Source organism: Leptonotus elevatus, chromosome 19 (assembly GCF_054856555.1).
Source record: "Leptonotus elevatus isolate MCC_2025b chromosome 19, RoL_Lele_1.0, whole genome shotgun sequence".
Lineage (NCBI taxonomy): Eukaryota > Metazoa > Chordata > Actinopteri > Syngnathiformes > Syngnathidae > Leptonotus > Leptonotus elevatus.
Genome location: NC_141257.1, coordinates 10,800,414 through 10,823,013, shown reverse-complemented (window position 1 = coordinate 10,823,013; position 22,600 = coordinate 10,800,414). Strand labels below are relative to the sequence as shown.

At 38.3% G+C, this 22,600-nt stretch overlaps 1 protein-coding gene across 4 annotated transcripts; it reads left to right on the top strand.

Annotated features, from left to right (window-relative positions):
* Positions 1-356: 356 nt before the first annotated feature.
* hycc1 (hyccin PI4KA lipid kinase complex subunit 1) lies at positions 357-22,468 on the top strand. Of its 4 annotated transcripts, none has more exons than XM_086063181.1 (12): positions 357-545; positions 8,351-8,432; positions 9,149-9,250; positions 9,347-9,526; positions 10,829-10,909; positions 10,996-11,111; positions 13,076-13,171; positions 13,374-13,490; positions 13,584-13,671; positions 16,015-16,177; positions 18,272-18,492; positions 20,801-20,974. In XM_086063181.1, exons 2-12 carry the CDS (start codon positions 8,382-8,384, stop codon positions 20,831-20,833), a joined length of 1,248 nt encoding a protein of 415 aa, XP_085919307.1. In that variant the 5' UTR covers positions 357-545; positions 8,351-8,381; the 3' UTR covers positions 20,834-20,974. The 4 variants fall into 4 exon arrangements, with proteins under 4 accessions (XP_085919307.1, XP_085919304.1, XP_085919305.1 ...); XM_086063179.1 differs by having other exon boundaries at positions 359-545; positions 18,272-18,611; positions 20,801-20,949; XM_086063180.1 differs by having other exon boundaries at positions 360-545; positions 18,275-18,611; positions 20,801-20,949.
* The last annotated feature ends 132 nt before the right edge of the window (positions 22,469-22,600 follow it).

Below are 22,600 nucleotides of genomic sequence, written 5' to 3'. Positions count from 1 at the left end.
TCATGAAGTGCTATTTGATAATTTAGTTTCTATTTATACTCTATTGTTACTAAATTCATGGTCAAATTGCCATGCATCATTGAACAGCTGTAAATTCAATCAAATCGATTGTTTTTTGTAGCGAATGTTTTTATAACATTATACTTTTTATACAATTTGACGTACTATAGTTTTTTCTTTTTAAAAGTATTTAATTGAAATACATCTGACACTCAGTCAAGCGCCGAGAGAAAGCGCGGTTGACAGCTACAACCTAATATGATCGTGGAAATTACCAACACAATAATTCGATTGGCTAAGAAATTTAGAGGGCGGAGCAACTTGACTTTCTACTCATCGGTCATTGGCCCACTCGTCCTTTTTTCCTTCCGTTGATTCTGAGAGCTCTCACTTAAAGATGATTTGACTAAGGAAAGTAACCACGATGAAGGAGCGGGTCTACTGCATAACTGAAGGAAATCAAGCAGTAGGGAAGTGATGCTTATTTGCTTTTTGGCGGAACGCACCAGGACAACCCTCGCAGAAGCTTCGCTGATAGCATGCCAGTAAGTAAATAACAACTTGTCCCGGTTTAGTTGTAGTCGCGCCTTAGCCTAGCTAGCTAACTAGCTAAACCTGTAGGCAATCGTCATGACAGGTTCGAAGTCATTCAGCAAGATTAAGAGTGTGTGGCGGTCTGAGATTAATCTCAATGGTGCTGTTAAACACTTAACACCGAGCAAGATAAAGCTTGCAGAGTCACCGAGGAACATTCGAAATTTGCGAGGTTAGCAGACAGTTTTTATACCACAAGTGCGAATTGGTGTAGTGGAGTAATATGAGCTGCACATTTGCAATTACAGTACTGGCGATGGTTACAGCTTCCAGCATATCAGACTTGTGGTGTCATTTTCAACGCAGAAAGACTTTGCACCCGATTCTTGTTTTACGCTGCGTGGGTGTGTTCTCTGGCAGACAAACTACTACACTGTGCAATGGTGAAGCGTTTATATCTGGCCAAGGATCATGTGAATCATGTGATGTAGATTTCAGAGGGACAGACTCTATTGTTTTAGTTTGTTTGTAAGAGGTGATCTTGGTCCTCTTTTAAGCCATAGAAAGGTATTCATAATTTTATGCACAGTTTAAAGTAGTAGAATAGAGATGGAAAATATTAGACCTCCCTGTTAGAGGTGATATGACCTGACCTTAAAAAATCTCTTACTTTTGATTGATTTCTTCTTCTTCTTTTTCTCCCTTTGCTTATAGAAAAGGGAAATGACAATGACATTATTCAAACTATGTTTTGCTTTTTTTTCTCCTACCGGTACCAAACATGCTTTTTGACACAAGATGAACCAACCAAAATAAAGCTCATTCATTCACTGCCATTGACGGCTATAGACGTCAAAAATTAATTTGAACTATTTCTATTAGTTTAACATTTTTTCCCACTTTTGTTAACAAGAGTATGAAAACCTAGAATTGTTTTATTGTACATTAAGAACAGATATAAAATGTGTGCTTAATCGTGAGTTAACTAGTAAAGTCATGCGATTAATTATGATTAAAAAAATAATAATCTCCTGACACCCCTAATTTTTTCTTTTAAAAAGAAGAAAAGATTATTAAAAATTCTAAATGTACAATCATTTTTTTCTAGGTTTTCATACTCTTGTTTGCAAAAGTGGAAAAAAAAGTTAAACTAATATAAATAGTTAGTTAGTTCGTTAGTTAAACTAATAGAAATAGTTCAAATGAATTTTTGACGTCTATAGCCGTCAATGGCAGTGAATGAGTTAAAAAATGATTACTCCTCAAAATTGCAGTATACTTTCACTGCATTGTGATGTTGATTTGAATTTGATTAATTGTAGGGATGGGCAAGTACCGATACCAGGTATTAAATAGGGATGAGTCCAGGCTTTATTTTTAAGGTATCTGTACTCTCGACAGCAGCCAAACATTGCTGTTAGTTTTGTGCCGTTTTTAAGGAAACATGTTATATTGTGATAAATATATATTTTTAAGTTATCTGTCATTATGTATCAAAATCACAAATGGTACCGGTACTTGCTATTGGTATCGTTGAGTACTCTCATACTGTTTTTGGTCTGGGGGAAAAAGTGGTATTAAACACCCCTAATGAAATTTTCAGCCCTAAACGTGTTAAGTCCATTAATTTAACATTCATAAAACGAGCTGTCAAATTGCATGGCTCGCTGTTTCCGTATGTCCCTCACATCTTTTCTCTTATAAAGTGACGAGCAAAAATATTTGTGGTTTGGAAGCACATACCTTGGTTCAAAATTTTCCAGCATGTCCATTGTCTCGACTTTTGCAACACATACTGTCCATGGGCACCATGCTTTTTGTAAAGTTGAGTGCAATCGACTCGGATGAGCGCCTTTCTTAGTCACGTAAGCAAATAGTTGCCTCAAGCATTGTTAAAGTCATAAACTCGCTCCTCTGTTTGCATTCATGTTTTTAATGCTGCCTAAAATAAATGAATAATTCATATCAATTCATTGATAGTCAATTGATTGCCTAACCCTAGCCAGCATTATTATACGTGCGGGCATTTACTGTATTTCTCAGGACACGTGAACATTTTTTGACAGCCAAGCTGGTCTCGGAGCTCGAGGAAAGCGTTGCGCGGCTTGTCACCAAGCATCAGGTGACCACACAATCCTACTGTTCTGTGAATTATCCAACCACGTTGTGTAATATGCAGCATTTGAATTCACTGCAGAATGGGCTCCAGTATTCGTTCTTCTACAGATGCATCACCGGCTTAAGAGCGTAGACTGCTACAAGAGGTTTCCTGTCTGTTAGCGCTCTCCGTCCATTTTCCATAACAGCAAAAACCGCACGCACTACCAGTCTATATGTCTTTAACTGAGTGTTTAGGGTTGATGGCTTGCTTGCCTGTGTGAGTGCTCCCACTCCTTATGATCTACACGTAACCTGCTGAACAAGACATAATGCGAGAGAGAGCGAGGACTAGGGGTGTGCCAAAAAAAAAAAGATTTTCATAAGATTCGTGATTCTCATTTAGTACGATTCAGAATCGATTTTAAATGTCCCCAAATCGATTTTATTTCAATTATTTTATACAGTCTTGCCTTTGTCTGTGTGTGACTTTATTGGGAGCGCTGTTCATGTTGTGCCCGCTTTGGCCACTTGGGGGCAGTGTGGTTCCAAACGGTCTGATACACTATTAAATTGTAGCCACATTAGAGAGTAGAAGGAAAAAGTCCCAATCAAGTTATTCCAATGAAAGTTTAAAAAAAAATTCCAGCGTGGAGCCGTTCTTTTGAGTGATAAAAGTGGCTGCGAGTAGCACGCTAATTAGCATTAGCGAGTCAGACTGGAGTTGATCATTACAATTCCTTGCACATCTATAGATTGAAGTACAGTATGAGCCTGAACTTATCAATGTTATCTTATTTAAAGCCCAATCAAATTAATTATTATAGCCATGTGGGAAAGCTGGTCATCTGACTAGAATACTGGCATATTGATTTACTTTCTGTTTCATGGTTGTTGGGGGTTTTTTTTGGGGGGGGGGGGGCGGTGTGAAATTGTAATCATCATTATTATTATAATTTTATTTTTTATTTTTATTTTTTAACTTTCAGTCAATGTGGTCTTGCCAGTGTCTGTCTATTTGTGATAATCTAATCTTGTACACTGGCCTGTACCACAGGAAAAAGCAGCTGGGGCAGCTCTGCTAGTCTTAATACCACCCACTTCATTGTTTCCGTCTTTTTTTCTTGAGTTCCTCATTTCAAGCTTTCTATCACACCACTGACCCATATTTCAACATGCACGAGTACAGGGAATACACGTGCGGTATGCTTGGCAGTTCTCTGCTCGTACTATTACAATTCCCGAGAAAAAAAAATAAAATATATATATATATTTTTTTAACAAACGCAAAAATTAATTCTCTTATCAAAATCTCAATTCCAGTAAACTATATCACATTATAAATACCGGTAGGTGGTTTTGGTCTTAGCTTAGAGTATACCAATGGTAAATTCAATTAAAGTTCTTTACTAAACAGTTTTGTATTTTGTTGTCGAAGTCAATGCTTAAAAGACTGCAAAACTGTCAGTTCATTTTATGACTATGTGCGGAAGTTTTTTCCAGGCTCATACTGTGCCCCCCCAAATCAAGCTTGAGCCTTATTTTTTTGTTTGTTTTTCTCCACCCTAGGATTAGCTAGTATATAGAATGTGATAAATCGACATCTCTTGAGCGAACCAGTATGTAATTTATTAGGGGTGGGAATCTTTGAATGTCTCATGATTCGATTCCAATTTTTGGGTTTGCGATTCGATTCAGAATCGATTTTCGATTAAGACCGATTTTTGATTCAAAATGATTTGATTGACAATGATTTTTGCTTCAATCTATAGATGTGCAAGGAATTGTAATGATCTACTCCAGTCTGACTCGCTAATGCTAATTAGCGCGCTTCTCGCGGCACTTTTATCACTCAATAGAACTGCTCCGCACTGCAAAAAAACCTAACTTTTATTGGAACTTGATCATGACTTTTTCCTTCTACTCTCTGTGTCTACAACTTAACAGTGTATTGGACCGCGTGGAACCACATTGCCCCTCAGTGGCCAAAGCGGGTACAACATGAACAGCGCTCCAAATAAAGGCACACAAAGACAAGACAGTATAAAATAATTAAAATAAAATTGATTTTGGGATATTTAAAACGATTCTGAATCGTACTAAATGAGAATAAATTTATTTTGGGGGCGGGGGCACACCCCTCTAATTTATACATATATGTGCGTGTGCGACATTAAGGACATAGGCGTGGGTAGCTTGCAAACTGTCTCACAGGAACAGGTTTTTTGAAGCCAGGCACTGAATAAACACACTTACGCACTGACTGATCACTTGACACATTCTTCCTCACTTCCTGCAAAGCTGATAACTGGTCCTGAAACATTCACAAAATCTGTAATCATTCATATTCAAAGAGTCAGTATTTCCTCGAGCGTTGTGTGTCTGTTTCCTTGTCTCGGGCCTTTCCATTAGTCTTTTCTGCACAGGCGGTGCAGATCGTAATGAAATTATTTTATTGACCCATCCGTCTCACTTGAATTGCGTTATGGTGGTTTGTTTTGCTCTGACTTGTTTAAAGTAATTTATTGATGAGCGATGTTCAGTGGTTATCCTTTGAGTCGCCTCTTTCCAGCTTGCATTGATTTGTGTCGTGATCCTCGTCTCGAAGCGCAAGCAAACGAGATGACAGGAGGACAAATACGTTCCCGATGACATCATTACTCGGCGTTGTGTAATCTTCGGGCGGTTGAGTTTCTGTTTCTTGCTTGAGGCTGTCAGTAGTACATCAACAGAACAAGCAATTTCCTTTTGTTGGCTTTTGGATTTTGCGTCCTCATAATTCATTGTCATTTAGTTTTTTTGTACTTTGTGGTGTAACGCATCGCAAATGCAAGTATACTCAATTTTCAACATTTCTGTAAATTAGCACAGTTTTATAATCACAGTGGTGCCTTGAGATAAGAGTGACCCCGTTTTTCAAGCAACGAGCTGTCAACTGGACAATTTTTATTTTTTTATTTTTTTTGCTTTGACTTGCAAGCGCAAACTTGAGATCCAGCTGACTCAACAGGCCCCATTTTGGCAGATTTTATTTGTAAATACAGTATTCTTAAAAAAGAGGCCTCAAGCTTTTTATTTCCACTGTCAGCTGAAGGCTACTGTCAAACAAAACTCAGATAATTAGACAGTTTATTTAAATCTTAATAGCCTCCGTTATCTAAATGCTAACACACAAAAGGTAACTTCACAAGCTAACAACTAGCATCTATGTGGTGTTTTGTTTTATTGTTTACCCTTACACAAACTGCGCAGCAACATGTTGTAGACCTACCGTGGTATGTATTCTTTTTCCTCAGCAAAGAACGACTCGTTTCCAGTACCGTATCTGTTGGGGGTGTTAAAAAAAATTGATTCGGCGATATTGCAGTGCAAATTTCTCGTATCAATTCAATATGCTGCCATTTTTGTTAGAGGTATTCAACAAAACGTCTTACTTAGGGTTAGCGTTGACACTTTAAACTTGGAAGCAGAATGTTCTATTAATGGAACTATTAAGCCTTAATATTTTATTTCATTGCTGTTCAAACATGAAAGGGATTGCAACCTGTTTGCTAATTAGTTATAAGCCTAAAGCTTCCGATAAATAAATACATTTTCATACAAATCTTACAGTGTACAAGTTTACTGATTAGTGTTTTCTAAAAATCGCAATCGATTTATAGATGTGTATCGGGATTAATCGGTATAGAATCAAGCGGTGACCTGTGAAACGTGATACGGATCTCATACCGCCCGCAGGTGGACAAAATGGGCAAACCAGAAATTGGCAAGCCACTACGGAAGCGTATTGCATTCACTTGGAAACAAAAAAAACAACTCCTGTTTTTCTGACACATTTTTTGGGGAAGCTTTGTTTTTTTTAGTTTAAAAAAAATATATATATATTTTCTGTTTTTCTGACACATTTTTTTTTGCTTTACAGAGAAAAAAAAATCTGTCAAAAAATATTTCGAAAAACAGGCTGAATTATTTTTTTATTCAGAATAACAATTTAAAAAAAGAAAAACATTTATGAAAAAAAAATATTTCGAAAAACAGAGCTGGTGTTCTGTTTTTCTGAGTAGTAATTATTTTTTTTTTTACCTTTTGAACTCCAAGTGACTTGTTGCAGACTCACTAATAGCGGAAGCGGACACTTTCCCGCATACCTCCATATGCAATAAGATGGTCATGTTTACTTACTGGCTCTCAATAAAGGAATGAATGTGTATACTGTATTGTGGTTTGTTCTCTAATATCTGAGGGAAAACCTATTGTGAAAAAAAAATCTGGAAAACAAAAAAAACATTCTTTTATAAAACAGGGGGAAATTACTCAGAAAAATAGGAAAAAAAATAATTATTTTTTTTAAACGGGGGGGGGGGGGGGACAGAAAAAAAATACTCAAAAAACAAAGCTCCCCCCAAAAATTCGTCAGAAAAACAGGACTTTTTTTTTTCTCAAATGAATGCAATACGCTTCCGTAAGCCACAAAGCTTCTAGGGAAAAAAATGATTCTGTTGGAACATAATCCAAAAGCAATGCCTGATTTTCAATAATTAGTTTTTCAGTACATTATTACTTTCTTTAATAACCACCGTGGTTTGTTTTTGCCTGCATTTCTCCTTTATTTCCCTCCATTCATTCACTTGATAACTATAAATTGCATTCAAGAAACCAATATGGTTAGAAAATCAGCCCTTAGGAGGTAAACGGTCTTTTAAAAACGACTGAGTCACACTCTAATCACAGCCTTATTGTGTCCGCCTGCTCGCTATTAAAACACATACTGTATACAAGCCAGGCCCAAGATTTCAGCACGCTCATTACATGTGACAAAAACACGCTGTCACAATGCACTCATTTAATTTCACTAAACGCAGGCTTTTCCGTCTCATAATCCGGCTCCTTTTTTTTCCCGACTCCCCCGCTTGTCATTCTCATCGCTGCCACAGTCCAAAAATGGACACCTGGCTGCCTTTTTAGAGGCCATGCACCGAAATGACACCAAAGAAAGCGATTCGTTTTGTGAAAGTAAATTTCAGCTGGGGGAACAGCACAAAGGGAAAGCTACGTGAATTTGATAACGAGAGTGTTGTTGGGATATTAGTTGTCTCCCTGAGCTGAAATGTAATTACATTTGAGTACTTATGTTTCACAAGGGAGGTAATAGACTGAGAGTGTTTGTGCGTGTCCTCAACTCACTCGTTCTCTTTTCAAGCGGGTCTCTGTGAAGACATACCAAACATGGACTCTGCATTCCTCTTGCCCGTTTATCCATGGTTGTATATTTTTGCTTTCTTACGTTCTCAGTTGTAGAGGATGAATAATGCTGATATTAGTTGCGCCCTGTCGGTACCACTTGGGCATTTGCGATAATCTGTGTCTTACATAGAAAAAAAAAATGGCATCAAATGATCCCTAAATACAGTCACGACGCACCACTCCGCCACTAGAACTGAGTTTTGGCTCATTGAAATGGGATCCTCTTTAACGATAGCCTTTTTTTTTTTTTAAAGCTGTAATTGTGCTTTTAAATTTAAATTTAAAGTTTGATTGTGTTGCTCCATACCATAGGCATTACAATCCCCCCCCCCCGTGTTTTGTTATGGGCAACTTCCATTTTGTTACGGATAAATCGAAAATGTTCCTTAGTGGAAATGTTGGCAAAATATTTTTGGGGGGTGATGGCAGTATGTGTGTGTGACAAATGTGTTTTTTTTACTAATGTGTTGTATAGGTAGAGGTGACGCCTCTTCAGATGCAGGAACATGTTGGCTATGGACCAAGGAGTGGTGGAGGAATGGCTGTCAGAATATAAGGTACAGTATATATATATATATATTTTTTTGCTCTACACATTTTAAATACAAAGTCCAAAAATCTTTAGCGCTCATTCTCCAAATAAGAGGTCAAATGTCTTCGTTCATTGTAAAACGAAAAAAATAAAATAAATAAACATTGTATATTTAAAGCTGCTCTGTGTAACAATTTGGCCAAAAATATCATTACAGCAGCTTCTTTATTTAACCATTTATGACTGAAACAGCTTAGCTGTTCATGTGCTCCTGCAAGCCCCTGGCCAATAATTTTCAGACATAATTAGGGTTCGATTTTCCCGCCCTCCGTTTGCGGATGTGCGCGTTGTGTATGTGGGAAAAAGAACAGGTGGCAGTAGTGATTCAAAATTAAATTTTCTGCTTTAGCACCAAAATGCTCAATCAAATCAAATACTTTCATTTAAGCCAGCTAGCTTAATGCTAACATAGAAGGTGAAACATCCTAGGTGCACTAAATTTAAAAAATAGCATTGATGTTATGATAAGTATAAACCTGGTACAACACTAAAAGCACGGCACTCTAAATTTGGCCTCACCTGTGTACTGCCAAAAATGGAAAATCCATCAGAAACCGATCTCTTCAATACAAAATATGGCCGGGATGCGTGAACGACGAACATTGTCAGCACCCACAGCGCGTTACAATCTTATCATTTCATGAGTTTAAACGCAGACAAACTTTACTCTGTGTATTTCAGACCTTGCCTGACAGCGCCGTGTCAGCCTATGCTGCATCACTTAAAGACAAAGGTGCCCTTGTCCCAGCACTCTACAAAGTCATCCGGGAGAATTACAGTGAAGTATGGACCTGTTTTTCCCTACTGGTTACATAATATTTGAAGTCATGCTTTGGTTTTGATATGTTGTGTGTGTTAAAAAAAAAATGTAATCCTCAGCTGCTGGAGCCGGTGTGTCACCAGTTATTTGAGTTTTATCGGAGCGGTGAGCCGCAGCTGCAGCGGTTTACTCTTCAGTTCCTTCCGGAGCTCCTGTGGAGCCTTCTGTCCGTCAGCGCAGCCAGGGACCCTCACACCTCGGGCTGCATCGAGGCCCTGCTGCTGGGCATTTACAACTTGGTAGGGGAGGCGAGTGTGTGTGTGTGTGTGGCGTGTTAGTTGAATGCAATTTTCAAATCTCAGAGGTTGGAATTTTTGGATGGATATATGCTTCATTTATTTATTATTTATTTATCGATTCTATAGTTTCTTGATAAATTTAATCCTAATATGTTTATTGCGCGGTAGTCTGATTAACATTGCATTTGTGCAATGTGAATTAAGCAGCAAAATGCAGCCGTTTTTATCCATCTCAGGTGGCGGCCATTTTGCCACTCGCTGTCGACTGAAAATGACATCACAGTTGCTCAGGTCACGGCCAATCATGGCTCAGCTTCAGAAAACAGGTTAGCTGTGATTGGTCGTTCCTTGAGCCCTGAGAATCTGTGATGTCAAAATGGCGCCCCTTGAGATGGATAAAACGAGTGCGTTTTGCTGCTAATAGTTCATATTCCACAAATGCAACATTAGCTCATTCACTGCCATTGACTGCTTTAGACGTCAAAAATTTATTTGAACTATTTCTGTTAGTTTAGCATTTTTTCCACTTTTAACAAGAGTATGAAAACCTAGAAAAAAGTTATTGTACATTTAGAACAGATATAAAATTTGTGATTAATTGTGAGTTAATTATTGAATTCATGCAATTAAAACATTTAATCGTCTGACGCCCCTAATAATCTTTTCTTCTTTTTTTCCATTAGGGGCATCAAGCGATTACATTTTTTGAATTGTAATTAATCACATGACTTCACTAGTTAACTCATGATTAATCACAAATTTTCTATCTGTTCTAAATGTACAATAAAACTAAATCTAAGTTTTCATACACTTGTTAACAGAAGTGGGAAAAAAAGTGAAACTAATAGAAATAGTTCAAATTTTTTACATCTATACCCGTCAATGGCAGTGAATGAGTTTTAATGAATCTCCCCAAAAATCTGTTTTAGTTTCTCATTTTGAAAGCTTTATTCATACGGTAGCCTTTCTTCCTTATTAGCCGACAAAGAACACATCACAGCTCTTCATGTTTGTATGCCTCTTGAATGCATTTGGGCTGATGATGATCTGCGAGCGCCCGTGTCTCTCTTCCTGTCTGCATAGCGGAATAGGTCATGTGTCACTCTGCGCACACATTACTCTCCTCCTTATAATTGATCTGACATTAACAAGCGCTCAGGGGGCACACACGTTAGTGTGGGTGTGCACAGACAGGAGAAACTCGCCGTCACGATAACACCCACACATTTAGCACGAGTACAAGACAAAGCCCTCTGATTTTCCTCACCTACGGATGTTCTTTGTCTTCCTCTCTTCCCTCAGGAAATAGTTGATAAAGATGGGCAGAGTAAAGTATTATCCTTCACTGTTCCTTCCCTCTCCAAGCCCTCAGTGTACCACGAGGTAAGACACACAAATGTGTAAAATAAATAAATAATAATAATAATTCCATAAATGTACAGGAACAAAATGTCATCTTGGTATTTCAGCCATCTGCCATCGGCTCCATAGCCCTGACAGAAGGGGCTCTCGCCAATCATGGCTTGAGCAGGGTGGTGTACATGGGGCCCCTCCTCCAGAGAGAAAACTTCACTGCACAAAACCGGTGATGATAGTTGTTTTGTTTGTTTGTTGTCAGTTAAATGTATTTGCTTGTTTTGGTTACGGGATGTCTCCTTCAATGCCTGCTAGCATATTTTCAACCAGGGTTGATACAAACTTAACAGTGCTTACAATTTGGTCATTCTCCTTTCGGTTAACTATTAAATACATTCAGCTGCAATTAACTCATTCACTGCCATTGACGGCTATAGACGTCAAAAATTCATTTGAACTATTTCTATTAGTTTCACATATTTTTTCCACTTTTGTTAACAAGAAGAAGTATGAAAACCTAGAATTTTTTTTTATTGTACATTTAGAACAGGTATCAAATTTGCGATTAATCGTGAGTTAACTATTTAAGTCATGCAATTGATTACGATTAAAAATGTATCGCTTGACGCCATTCATTTTTAATAATCTTTTCTTTTTTTAAATAAATTTATTTTTAATTGTAATTAATTGCATGACTTCAATAGTTAACTCACGATTAATCACAAATTTTATATCTTTTCTAAATGTACAATATTTTTTTTCTAGGTTTTCATACTCTTGTTAACAAAAGTGGGGGGAAAAAATGTTAAGGTAATAGAAATAGTTCAAATGAATTTTTGACGTCTATAGCCGTCAATGGCAGTGAATGAGTTAATGCATTTGTACATGTTTCAATGATGGCCAACATCAGCTGTCCAACCTTGTTAATTTTGAAGTTGCCGTTTTGCTTTTAGGGGCATCTGTCATGTAATTTAGGGAACTCCAAGGCTGCCAAAATCAGAGTCAAAGCATGACCTCTTATCTGCTAAGGCCTCAAGATTTGTGTTGACGGGGTCATCTGAGATTTGAGGTGACGTGAAAGTCATCTTTAAAAGTATTCCATCAGCTAGCGCGGTGGTGTCCAAACTACGGCGCCGAGGCCATTTGCGGCCTGCCGTCCATTTTTTCACCGCTCGTGACGCATTCTGAAAATGACATTAGAAAAAAGTGGAGCATATTGCATAATCTTTTCCTTTTTTTTTTTTTCAAATAGTTCATTTTTGGCCAAAAATTAAATATTTATTTAGCACTGGCATTTTAACAAAGCACAATATAAATTGAAATGTGCCCACACCGCAGACATGTTGGCTAATGGTACATTAAACACCAAACAAGAATTGAGCATTTTCTGGCAGTGCGATTGCACTTTATAGTCAATGTAGTTCGCAAAGGCGGGACCAGGTGCGGCACGCTTAAAATCCGCACATGCACATTTTCACCAACGTTTAAAAATAAATAAATACATCTGTTCGCACTAATCTGCTTCGGGAACGAACTGCAAAGTCACAAACGGCGTCCTCTACAGGTCTGTTGCCACCCAGAGATAGTGTTAAGTGTTTCCGTGTTTAAAACTGTTGATAGCAATAGTGCTAGCATTAGCTAAAGTATTTAGCACGATCACCGGGGATGCCGGTGAAAAAGTGGTAACGTTCGAGTGGCTCTTATAAAGAAAAAAAGGGAAGGCGCTGCAGGAGAAAGAGTGTCTCACTTGGAGTGCAGTACACGGTGGTGCTGTCTTTTTTCGACCCGCTTAAATGTTGTACACCAAGCGGACGCCCAGGTGGACACTCACCCCCGCGTTTGCATTTAATTCAAACAGACGCTAGTTTGCACCGTTTTTTTTTTTTTTTGCTTGCGTCACCACAACATTCTATTTCGGCCATATTCTTTTGGCTTTCATTTTATTGGCTATTTTTGCCATTTTCGGCCAAAAATTTGCGATGGCCGAATATTCGGTGCATCACTACTAATGTATAAACAATATAATTTTTGCTTCAACTGGAGAGGTTCCTATAAAAGGGCGAGGATCATTATTTTAGGTCTCCTTAATATTCGTATTAGTATTTACTCATTGACATTTTTGCTTTGCAATATGAAAGCTGCACTGTGTGTTTTTTTTTTTTTTTTCTAAAACCACATTTCTTGTTTTTCCAGATTTGAGGTGCTGACCTTCCTGTTGCTGTGCTACAACGCTGCTCTCAGCTACATGAGCTCCATTTCCCTCCAGACCCTCTGCCAGATCAGCTCCAGGTCCAAACACACGACCCAGCATTTCAGAATTTACTTGCGCGTTATAATTTCTTCTCTCACAAAAGATGAACTTTAAAGTGCATTTATTATTCCACTCTAACTGGTTTGGAGCGGCGGTTCTAGTGGACGAGTCGTGCTGTTTGAGCAACTTCCCTGTTCCTTTGATTCAACTTCTCATATTTTGTTGTCCGTTATCCTCCAGAGTGTGCATATGTGGTTACCCACGGCAACAGATACGGCGCTATAAAGGTATTAGCACACGGATGACGGTTACATCCGAGTTCTTGGTTCAACTCCTCACAGGGATACACTATGCATTGTGAGTGTACAGAGAATGCCAACTTTTCTTTTTGATGCACATTTCCTTCTCTGTTTGAATTATTTTATTTTTGTGTGTTTATATTGTGTGTAGGTGTAACGGGGAAGCGGAACTTGGATCCAAAGCGTTAGATGACGTCCTGTATCGGGCCCAGCTCGAGTTGTTCCCTGAAGCACTATTGGTGAGTACAGTTCAAAAAAAAAAAAAAAAAAAAAAATCTGACTCTTTGTAGGTGGGAGTGTGAACATGTGAGGCAGACACCCACATGCTCACCAGTATATTGGCTTCACACACAGCACACTGCATTGTGTTGGTCTGTGTCAGAATGCAAACTGTGCGTAATCCCACTAGATTATTTACATGCTTTGCACTCTGCTCTGTTTAGCTGTAATCCTCGTGGGGGAAGCAGATTGACATAAGCCTTCAGTATTACTACACCAGTCAAGGTGCATTCCTCCACAATACTAAAAGCACGTGATTTATGGATTTTACCTAATATGATCTGTTATATGAATGATAGTTTTGAAATCATAGAGCTAGTGTTTGTATTAGCGGTGTCAGGCGATTACAATTTTTAATCCTAATTGATCGCATGACTTCAATAGTTAACTCAGGATTGATCGCAAATTTTATATCTGTTCTCAATGTACTCTAAAATATTACGTTTTTATACTCTTAACATTAAAGTGGGACAAATGTTAAATTTAAATATGGTTTCATCTTTTAGTCATTGATACAGTAATTTCATAATAATTCATAAAATTTTGTTTAAATTAATAAGATGTACTGTGCTGTAAAAAATAAGTGTGATATTGATTTGTGCTGAGGTCATTTTTCTGCCACCAGATGGCATAATTGCATTTATAAGACGTTGGCGACAGATCAGTGCATTTTTATTTTCATATTAAAGGCTATCCAATCTTTTAACATGAAGTAATTTGATGAATTCTGCACATTTTTTAAAATTGTAAAATACAACTTGACCCCAGTCTCCACAAATAAATGCATGGTTATTAAATGTATTACTGCTAAATTTTGACGTGGACGTGTCTGCTGTGTTGCAACTGGAATTCCTCCAAAACAGGCGTTCTAAGTAAGGGGCGGTCATTAATCGCACGTTAATAAAAAATAAATAAAAAAACTGCGGGGATAAAGGAACTTTAAATTAACTCAAAATGATCGCGCTAATTTTGACACTTGCCAGTTTTGATAACCTAGACAAGATAAGAGATCCAATACAAGAGGTGAGCCAAAATGTCTTCCTCTTATTTAAATGTTCACTTTTAAGAGTGCAGTTAATTTGTGTAAACTATAAAATAACACTTGTTGTAGTTATCAATGGTTTAGAACTATGCTGCATCATACTTAAAGGTGTTTCTATATTAGGGGTGGGAATCTTTGAATGTCTCACGATTCTGTTTGATTCCGATTTTTTGGGGTGTGCGATTCGATTCAGAATCGATGTTCGATTAATGACGTTTTTTCTAATTCAAAATGATTTGATTGACAATTTTTGCTTCAATCTATAGATTTGCAAGGAATTGTAATGATCAACTCCAGTCTGACTCGCTAATGCTATTTAGCGTGCTACTCGCGGCACTTTTATCACGCAAAAGAACGGCTCCACGCTGGATAAAAAAAAACTTTTATTGGAATAACTTAATCATGACTTTTTCCTTCTACTCTCTAATGTGGCTACAACTTAACAGTGTATTAGACTGCGTGGATCCACACTGCCACTCAGTTGCCAAACCGGGTACCACATGAACAGCGCTCCAAATAAAGGCACACACCGACAAAGGCAAGAAAGTATAAAATAATTTAAATAAAATCGATTTTGGGACATTTAAAATCGATTGTGAATCACGATTCTTATGAGAATCGATTTTTTTTTGGGCACACCCCTATTCTATATATTGGCTCTCTCACATATATATGTCGTCAATATCATCAGATGATAATTTGATATATTATACCAAATTATAATTAATATATATTATATGATGTATCTAAGTGTCTCACATTATGACAACATAATCTTGCACCCCTGTAAAATACTACTAAACAGATTAAATTATTTTTTGTGTTAAACAAACCTATTATTTTATGTCTACTAGATTGACACTTAAGGAAGTGCATAACCTTTCCCCCATTTGAGCAAAAGACACATTGTCCTGGGATTATGAACTTTTTCCACACTCTGTTACGTTTGTTTTAAGAACGTGCAAAGACTTGTAAATACTCTTAACTCGGTGGCCTCTAAGAATTTTAAACTTTGCCTTGTGCATAAATCTGAAAGAAATAGGATTAGGATGTAGTGTTTGCTTTTTGGGTGAAAAATAGTTTGCATAGGCAAGAAATGGATGGAAGTTCCATAATAAGCATAATTAGTGAGGATCGCAGAGACAGTGGATGACCACAAGCTGTACCACAGCTGCAAATTCGACCGCAATTACTGCAATGATCTTGCCCACGGCCCCGGAGCAGTCCTTGTTGACAGTGTGCGCTTCTTGCCATCTGTCAGGTGGGTAACGCCATCAAGTCGACGCAACAGGGCGCAGCCCTGAAAAGCAACACCAAGGAGGGTGCACGTAGCATCCAGGTGGAGATCACACCCACCGCCTCCCGGATCTCTCGAAATGCTGTCACTTCTCTCTCGATAAGGGGGCACCGCTGGAAAAGACACGGTGAGCTAAATGCGCGCCTGGTCGCGGTGCTGTAAAATGAGTGGGGACAACAACAACAACAACAGCAACAAAACACACAAGACTCATATGCTGCACACATGAGAGCATTTCATTGTCAAGTGTTGTCACTCATCACACGTTTGGTTCATAGACTGTTTTTAAACTAGACGATGCAGTCCAAATCTGTATACAGTCAACCAGTTTATCGCCAGGGATATGTTCCAGATCTTAACCCACGAAGAGTAAAAATTCACGATACAGAGAGACCAATAATAAAAAAAATGACACGTTAAATACTCTCTAAATTATGTAACCTTATTAAAACACACGTTTTATCTTATTTTAAAGGGATACTTGACTCATTGAGGCATTTTCAGCAGTTTTACTATTTTGTCCAGACTGAATTTGATCATTTCATTATTTTTCATGTACAATTAATATCTTAAAAAACGATTTTTCCCATTTGCCGTCAACTGAAGATGACATCACCTGTGCTGAGGAAGTAGGTAATGACCAATCATGGCTCAGTTTGCTGACCAAACCCAGAAAACAGGTGAGCCATGATTGGTCGTTACCTACTTCCTCAGCACAGGTGATGTCATCTTCAGTCGACAGCAAGTGGAAAAATTAGTTTGTAGGTATTAACTCATTTACTGCCATAAATTCATAAAAAACAAATTTTTAAAAATTAAAGTCAAGAGCCGATAATTTTTTTTAATTGTAATTAATCGCATGACTTCACTAGTTAACTAGATTAATCACTGATTTTACATCTGTTCTAAATATACAATAAAAAAAATCTGGGTTTTCATACTCTTGTTAACAAAGGTGGGGAAAGAAATGTTAAACTAATAGAAATAGTTAAAATGAGTTTTTGACGTTTATAGCCGTTAATGGCAGTGAATGAATAAAAAAAGAAAAGATTATTAAAAATTCAGGGCGTCAGGCGATTAAAGTTTTTAATCGTAATTAATCGCATGACTTCTCTAGTGAACTCGCAATTAATCACAAATGTCATATCTGTCCTAAATATACAATAAATAAAAAATCTAGGTTTCATACAATTGTTAACAAAAGTGGAACAATTTCTAAACTAATAGAAATAGTTCAAATGAATTTTTGATGTTTATAGCTGTCAATGGCAGTGAATGAGTTAATTGTATACAAAACATAATGTAGTTATCAAATTAATTCTGTACAAACGACTAAATTTGTACTGCTGAAAATGGCTCAATAAAGTCAAGTATCCCTTTAACTACTGGTTTCTAATTGTTAAATGGCTGCCATCTCAAGTACCTTGAAATAAGTCCGGGTATGGGCCGGACACCGATACTTTGTATTTTACAGTAGAATCCCTGTTTTTATGATTTATTTATTCCAGGAAGTCTAACTAAAATGGGATCATTTGAAAACCAAAGCAATAGTTCCAATAGGAAATATTGTAAATCCAATTAATCCGTTCTAGACACCCCAAAATAAGAAAATATATATATATATATATATATATATATATTTTTTTTTTTAGAGAGAATATCTATAGTTCTACATACACAAAGCCGTTTCAAATAAATATAAATGTATACATTTAACTTTTATTAACAACTCAAGATAACAACAACTCTCCCGGTCTGCTGAGCAGCATCTGCGCAACACATCCTGTCAAGTCAGGCCTTCAAATTAAAAGCATCCTTATATAATAAGTTTGTTAAATTAATTAAAAAGTTCATAACATAAAAATCCACAAAGTAGCAAGGGTTCACTGTACACGTTTTGTGTAGCATTTTAGATGAGGTAAATTAACATAATCTGAAACCTTGATGAAACTCCTGGATGGTGCTCATTGGTTCAAATAGATTCGGCATCGTTGTTCATTTTCACAGCATGTCTTATGATCATATGTTGAGTTCTTATCACTATATATTTTTTTCATTTTTATCTTTGTCATTGCATTAATTACTTTTTGTGTCTTGTTTTGTCATGGTCGTGTGTACCTACCTGTGCACATTGCCTTTTTGTTTTTTCATGTGTGTGCATGATATGGATGTGTGTGTGCGCATGTGCGTGTGTTGTTGAAACCCTCCTATGCCGCACCAGCAGAATCTCAGGAGGTGAGTGTAGACAATGAGGCCGCGCCAGGGGGCGTGGTCATCCCCGATATCAGTGTGACAGGCGTGAGCAGTGAACGAATGCCCAACGGAGACTCCGTGCGACCACGCTCCGACGGCCGCAGCCACCCGGATGGCGAAACTTTGGGAGGTGCTCCCGAGGTCAGCCAGGACCCCCGAAGTCATGAATCCGGCACGCGGGGGCAGGAGGTCAGGAGGCAGAAGTCTATGAGGCGAATGGTGGAAAATGAGAGTTCTGGGTCAGCCTCCATAGGGAGGAGCCAGCACTAAGCCCCTCCTCCCCTTGCCCCACTCCTGGGGTAACCTAGGTAACTGTCTGTGGGGGCGTTGTCTGAGAAAGCCGCATGATGATTCCTCCTTTTTTAACTACCCCTTTTTTCACATTTTTGCACTAGGGCTGAACAATTGAACTCAAATCGACATCTCAATGAAGTAGGAAGCTCTTTTCAAATTGCAAAGGCTTCAATTCGTTGAAATGATAAAGAAACAGATTTGTTTACATTATTGTTGTAATTTCAGTTGCAGTCTTAACTGTAATTGAAATTGATTGAAACTTTAAGGATAGATCAGTAATCTGCAAGGCTGAGTATCGATACTGATATTCAGCATTTTGACCAAAATTAGCATTGGTCTTTAAAAAAAATAATAAAAAAAAGTCTGTGTAAAACTGATTTGGTTTCAGGAAACAAACTATTTATTTACATTTTCAGTTTACTTTATAAGAGATAAGATGCTCTCAACCCTAGAAACTCTCTTTGCCTTCTGTTTTTGGTTAGGGTAAATGAAAATGTAGCATTTCAAATATTTGGGAATTTTTTTGGCCATTTATTTTTAATGCCAACATCCCTTTTCATGAAACTGAAATTGGCTTATTTGACTACTAATAATTGGCATTAGTCCATATCTAATGCACTTCCATTCATATTATTGTTGTACTGATTAATTAATTGATTATTTGTAAAAAAAAATTAATGAATAAAATAAATAAAAAAAACATTAAACCGCAATCACCATATTGCTTTAGCGGAACCCCCCAATATTGCTTTAGCGGAACCCCCCAATTATTTTTCAAAATCGTTCAGCCCTAATTTGCTTTCTTACTCATTCAGCCCAACAGCGTTGACTCACTCTGACCCCTGTGGCTCAGGCTTCCTCACAATTTCCTACTAATGTTCCTTTAATTCATTACAAAACAGTCCCAATCACAGCTGTGTGTTATGTATGTGACGCCAAATGCATCCATTCTGAGATGGTCTTATCCAACAAATTGTGTGCCTCATTGACAGCACTCCTGGGTTGCACCTGGACACTTTTTTTTTCTTTTTCTTTTTGTAGACAGAAGCTGGACAAAGATATGCAGGTCTTTATTTGAAGTGTATAATTAAACCTTTTTATACATCTGATTCATTGGCTATTAAGGGCCTGCATTTCTGTTTACCAGTTGTTATATCCCACTGCAACATATTTGTGTGCTTTTTTTGAGTGACTAATTCAATGTGTTTTCCAATGCAGTCTTCACTTTCCCTCTGTGATGTCTCCTTGGCTTGTGTCTTCAACACTGTCCTTCCCTGTCTCTTTTGGGACTAAACATGTCACTCACTCTCTCTCCTGCCAATAAAATACAGTTGTTTGGCTGAGCTAACCTTGTGTTGGGGTTGGGAGTCTGAAAAATAGTGTTGACGGCAGGTTGCTAGAAATGATGTCTCAGGCTGTGGCGATGATGTTTAGGCGCCACCTGCTGGAAGACACAAATACTGTACCTTGAAACGTTTGCCATGCAGTCCATTACTTATTGCGTAGTTTTGTCCAAATTACCGCAGTGTAATGACACATAAGTGTAAGATCATCTGGTTTACTTTGGAAGATTTTAGAAAGTCAACCACAAATAAAAACTTTAGTCAAAAATAGTATTCTAATTAATTTTGCGTTTGTGGAATATAAGCGAAGCAGCTAAATACGCTTGTTTTTAGTTTTTCTGTGGACCGCTATTTTGCTAGTAGCTGTTGACCGAAAATGACATCACATTTGCTTAAGTAACTACCAATCACGGCTCACCTTTTTTCTGAAGCTGAGCCGTGATTGGTCTTTACCTGAGCCTTGAGCAACGGATGTAATTTTCAGTCGGCAACAACTGATGACATTTTCAGTGGATGGCAAGTGACAAAATGGCCGCCCTTGAGATGGAAAAATGGGGTGGATTTTTTTTTGCTTAATTGTTTTCTTAAGCTGAGGCGTGATTGGTCGTTACCAGACCCCTGAGCAACTGTGATGTCATTTTCAGTGGCTAGCAAGTGACAAAATGGCCGCCCCTGAGCTGGATAAAAACATTTCACAAATGCAATATTATTTAGAATGCTGCAGGGGCACATCCAACATATTGTAAATTATTTAAAAAAAATTAAGTATAAAAAATGGGCTGAATGGCAAATTAGTTGAGTTAATTTGCTTCAGATCTCTTGCTAATTCTACTGTTTGCCTTCCTCTGTCGCGCCCCCAGACGCAGTGGATCTGGGTTCCCCGGATGAGCTGATGGATATTTCGGAAGCGGACGAAAGCCTGTGGTCAGGCGGCAGGACGCCCGACATGAACCCGCCCACTATCACCATCAGCAACAGCGTGACCACGTTAAACCTGGGGGCCAAGGCCATGAAAAAGTGTCGCCTGGGCGGGCGCGGCAGCAAAGACAAAGAGGTCCCCCTTACGGTCGGCCGGGCGGCTAGCGAGAGCGCCGAGGCGTCCGTCAAGCGCCTCACGCTCACCTCCAGCCAGTCTGTGCCCAAAGCGGGAGCGCTCAACAACCTGACGCGCACCGCCAGCGCCGTGTTCTCCCGCTCTTTTGAGCAGGTAGCCGCAGGTGCCGCCCCACCGTCGGGCAACCACACTGCCACAGAAGCCAGCCATTATTCATGCAGCCTGCAGGAGGAAGGGACGGGCTATTTAAACCACACGCAACGTTCGCCGAGCATCAGCGTGCACCTCGGCTCGGACCTTTGACATTTTTATCACGAACAGTCTGATCAGATCCTGTGATTCTGCACCAGTAACCTGGAACTGTAAGCCATGCTAACCGCAAGGGAGCACAAACATTTTGTTTGCTTCTCTCCGGGTCTCTACTGTGGATATGAAGTCACCTTGCAGATTCCTCATTTGTACATCGTCACCATGTCAGGAACAAATTGCAAGCTGCTTACAAGAGGTACATCTAAAGCTCATCACTGTGTGCAAAAGTATTTGGACATGATTTTTAAATGGCATGTGTTGCCTTTGCATGCCTTTTCCATACCTTTCCCTTCCCCACTAGCCTATGGGGGTAGATGTTGTGCGTGTGTGGGTGGGTGAGAGTGTATGCGTGTGTGCTGTCTCTAGTTTATGAAGTGTGTTTTTTTTTTTCCCATGCATAAAAGCTGCTAATTGAATGAAGGTGTAAATCTCTTGATTTAAAAAGAAAATGTTTCTACTGCTTTTTAAAGATCACTCTTTCCCCATAGCAATACAAATCTTACCTTCAGTGTTTGGACGTATATGTTTAAACCTAAACATTGTGGTCTGTTTGCACTTTGGTCCAGTAACAGATGTGCACCTTCACAAAAATCCACATTCTTCCCTAACAAAGAAAGAAAAAAAGATTTGTAACCTATACAATCAGTATTATTGTTCTGATTAGCAATAACGTCAACACCCTCCCTTGGACAAAATAAAACGGATTAAATCTCTAAATAATTATTACAGAGATGTTTTGCACTTGAAAGGCTAATAATATATTTATGAATGACTAACTCTCACTGTCACAATCCAAAAATGTGGTATGAAAAGATGGATTATTTTAATATTTCATCTAGCCAACATGCTAGTTGTTTGTAGTATTTCAGCAATCTCTAGTGTTTTCTGTGTCCCAAGTCAAACCATCTGCATCACATCATCCAACAAACAATACTGCCACATCCATCCCAAATGTAAATTGTCGTCTGTGTGCTACTAACTGTTTAATGTACATGATTTGGCTGGACAATCAATGTGTTTCTATATGTCCGTTTACAAATTGTGACTGGTTATGCTTTTGCTGTACATCATACTGTTGTTGTAATATAAATATGTTTTTATTGGCCTTTTTATATGTCTGAAGATGTGCAGCGCAATGCTTCTGAAAATAAAGTGTTTCTTTGGACTCAAATGTGTTTTTACTGATTGGAAAGTGTTTGAGATTGGCTGCTGACCAATTCTAGGTGTATTACTGGCTCTCCCCCCCCCAAAAAAAGGCAGTTGCGGTTCCAGCTCATCTGTTGATTTAAAAGGAAAA

Coding starts and splice junctions, on each gene's coding strand:
- hycc1 (XM_086063178.1), top strand. CDS start 8,382: ATGTTGGCTATGGACCAAGGAGTGGTGGAGGAATGGCTGTCAGAATAT. Junction 9,527..10,828: donor TGCTGGGCATTTACAACTTG/GTAGGGGAGGCG, acceptor CTCTTCCCTCAG/GAAATAGTTGATAAAGATGG. Junction 13,172..13,373: donor CTCTGCCAGATCAGCTCCAG/GTCCAAACACAC, acceptor GTTATCCTCCAG/AGTGTGCATATGTGGTTACC.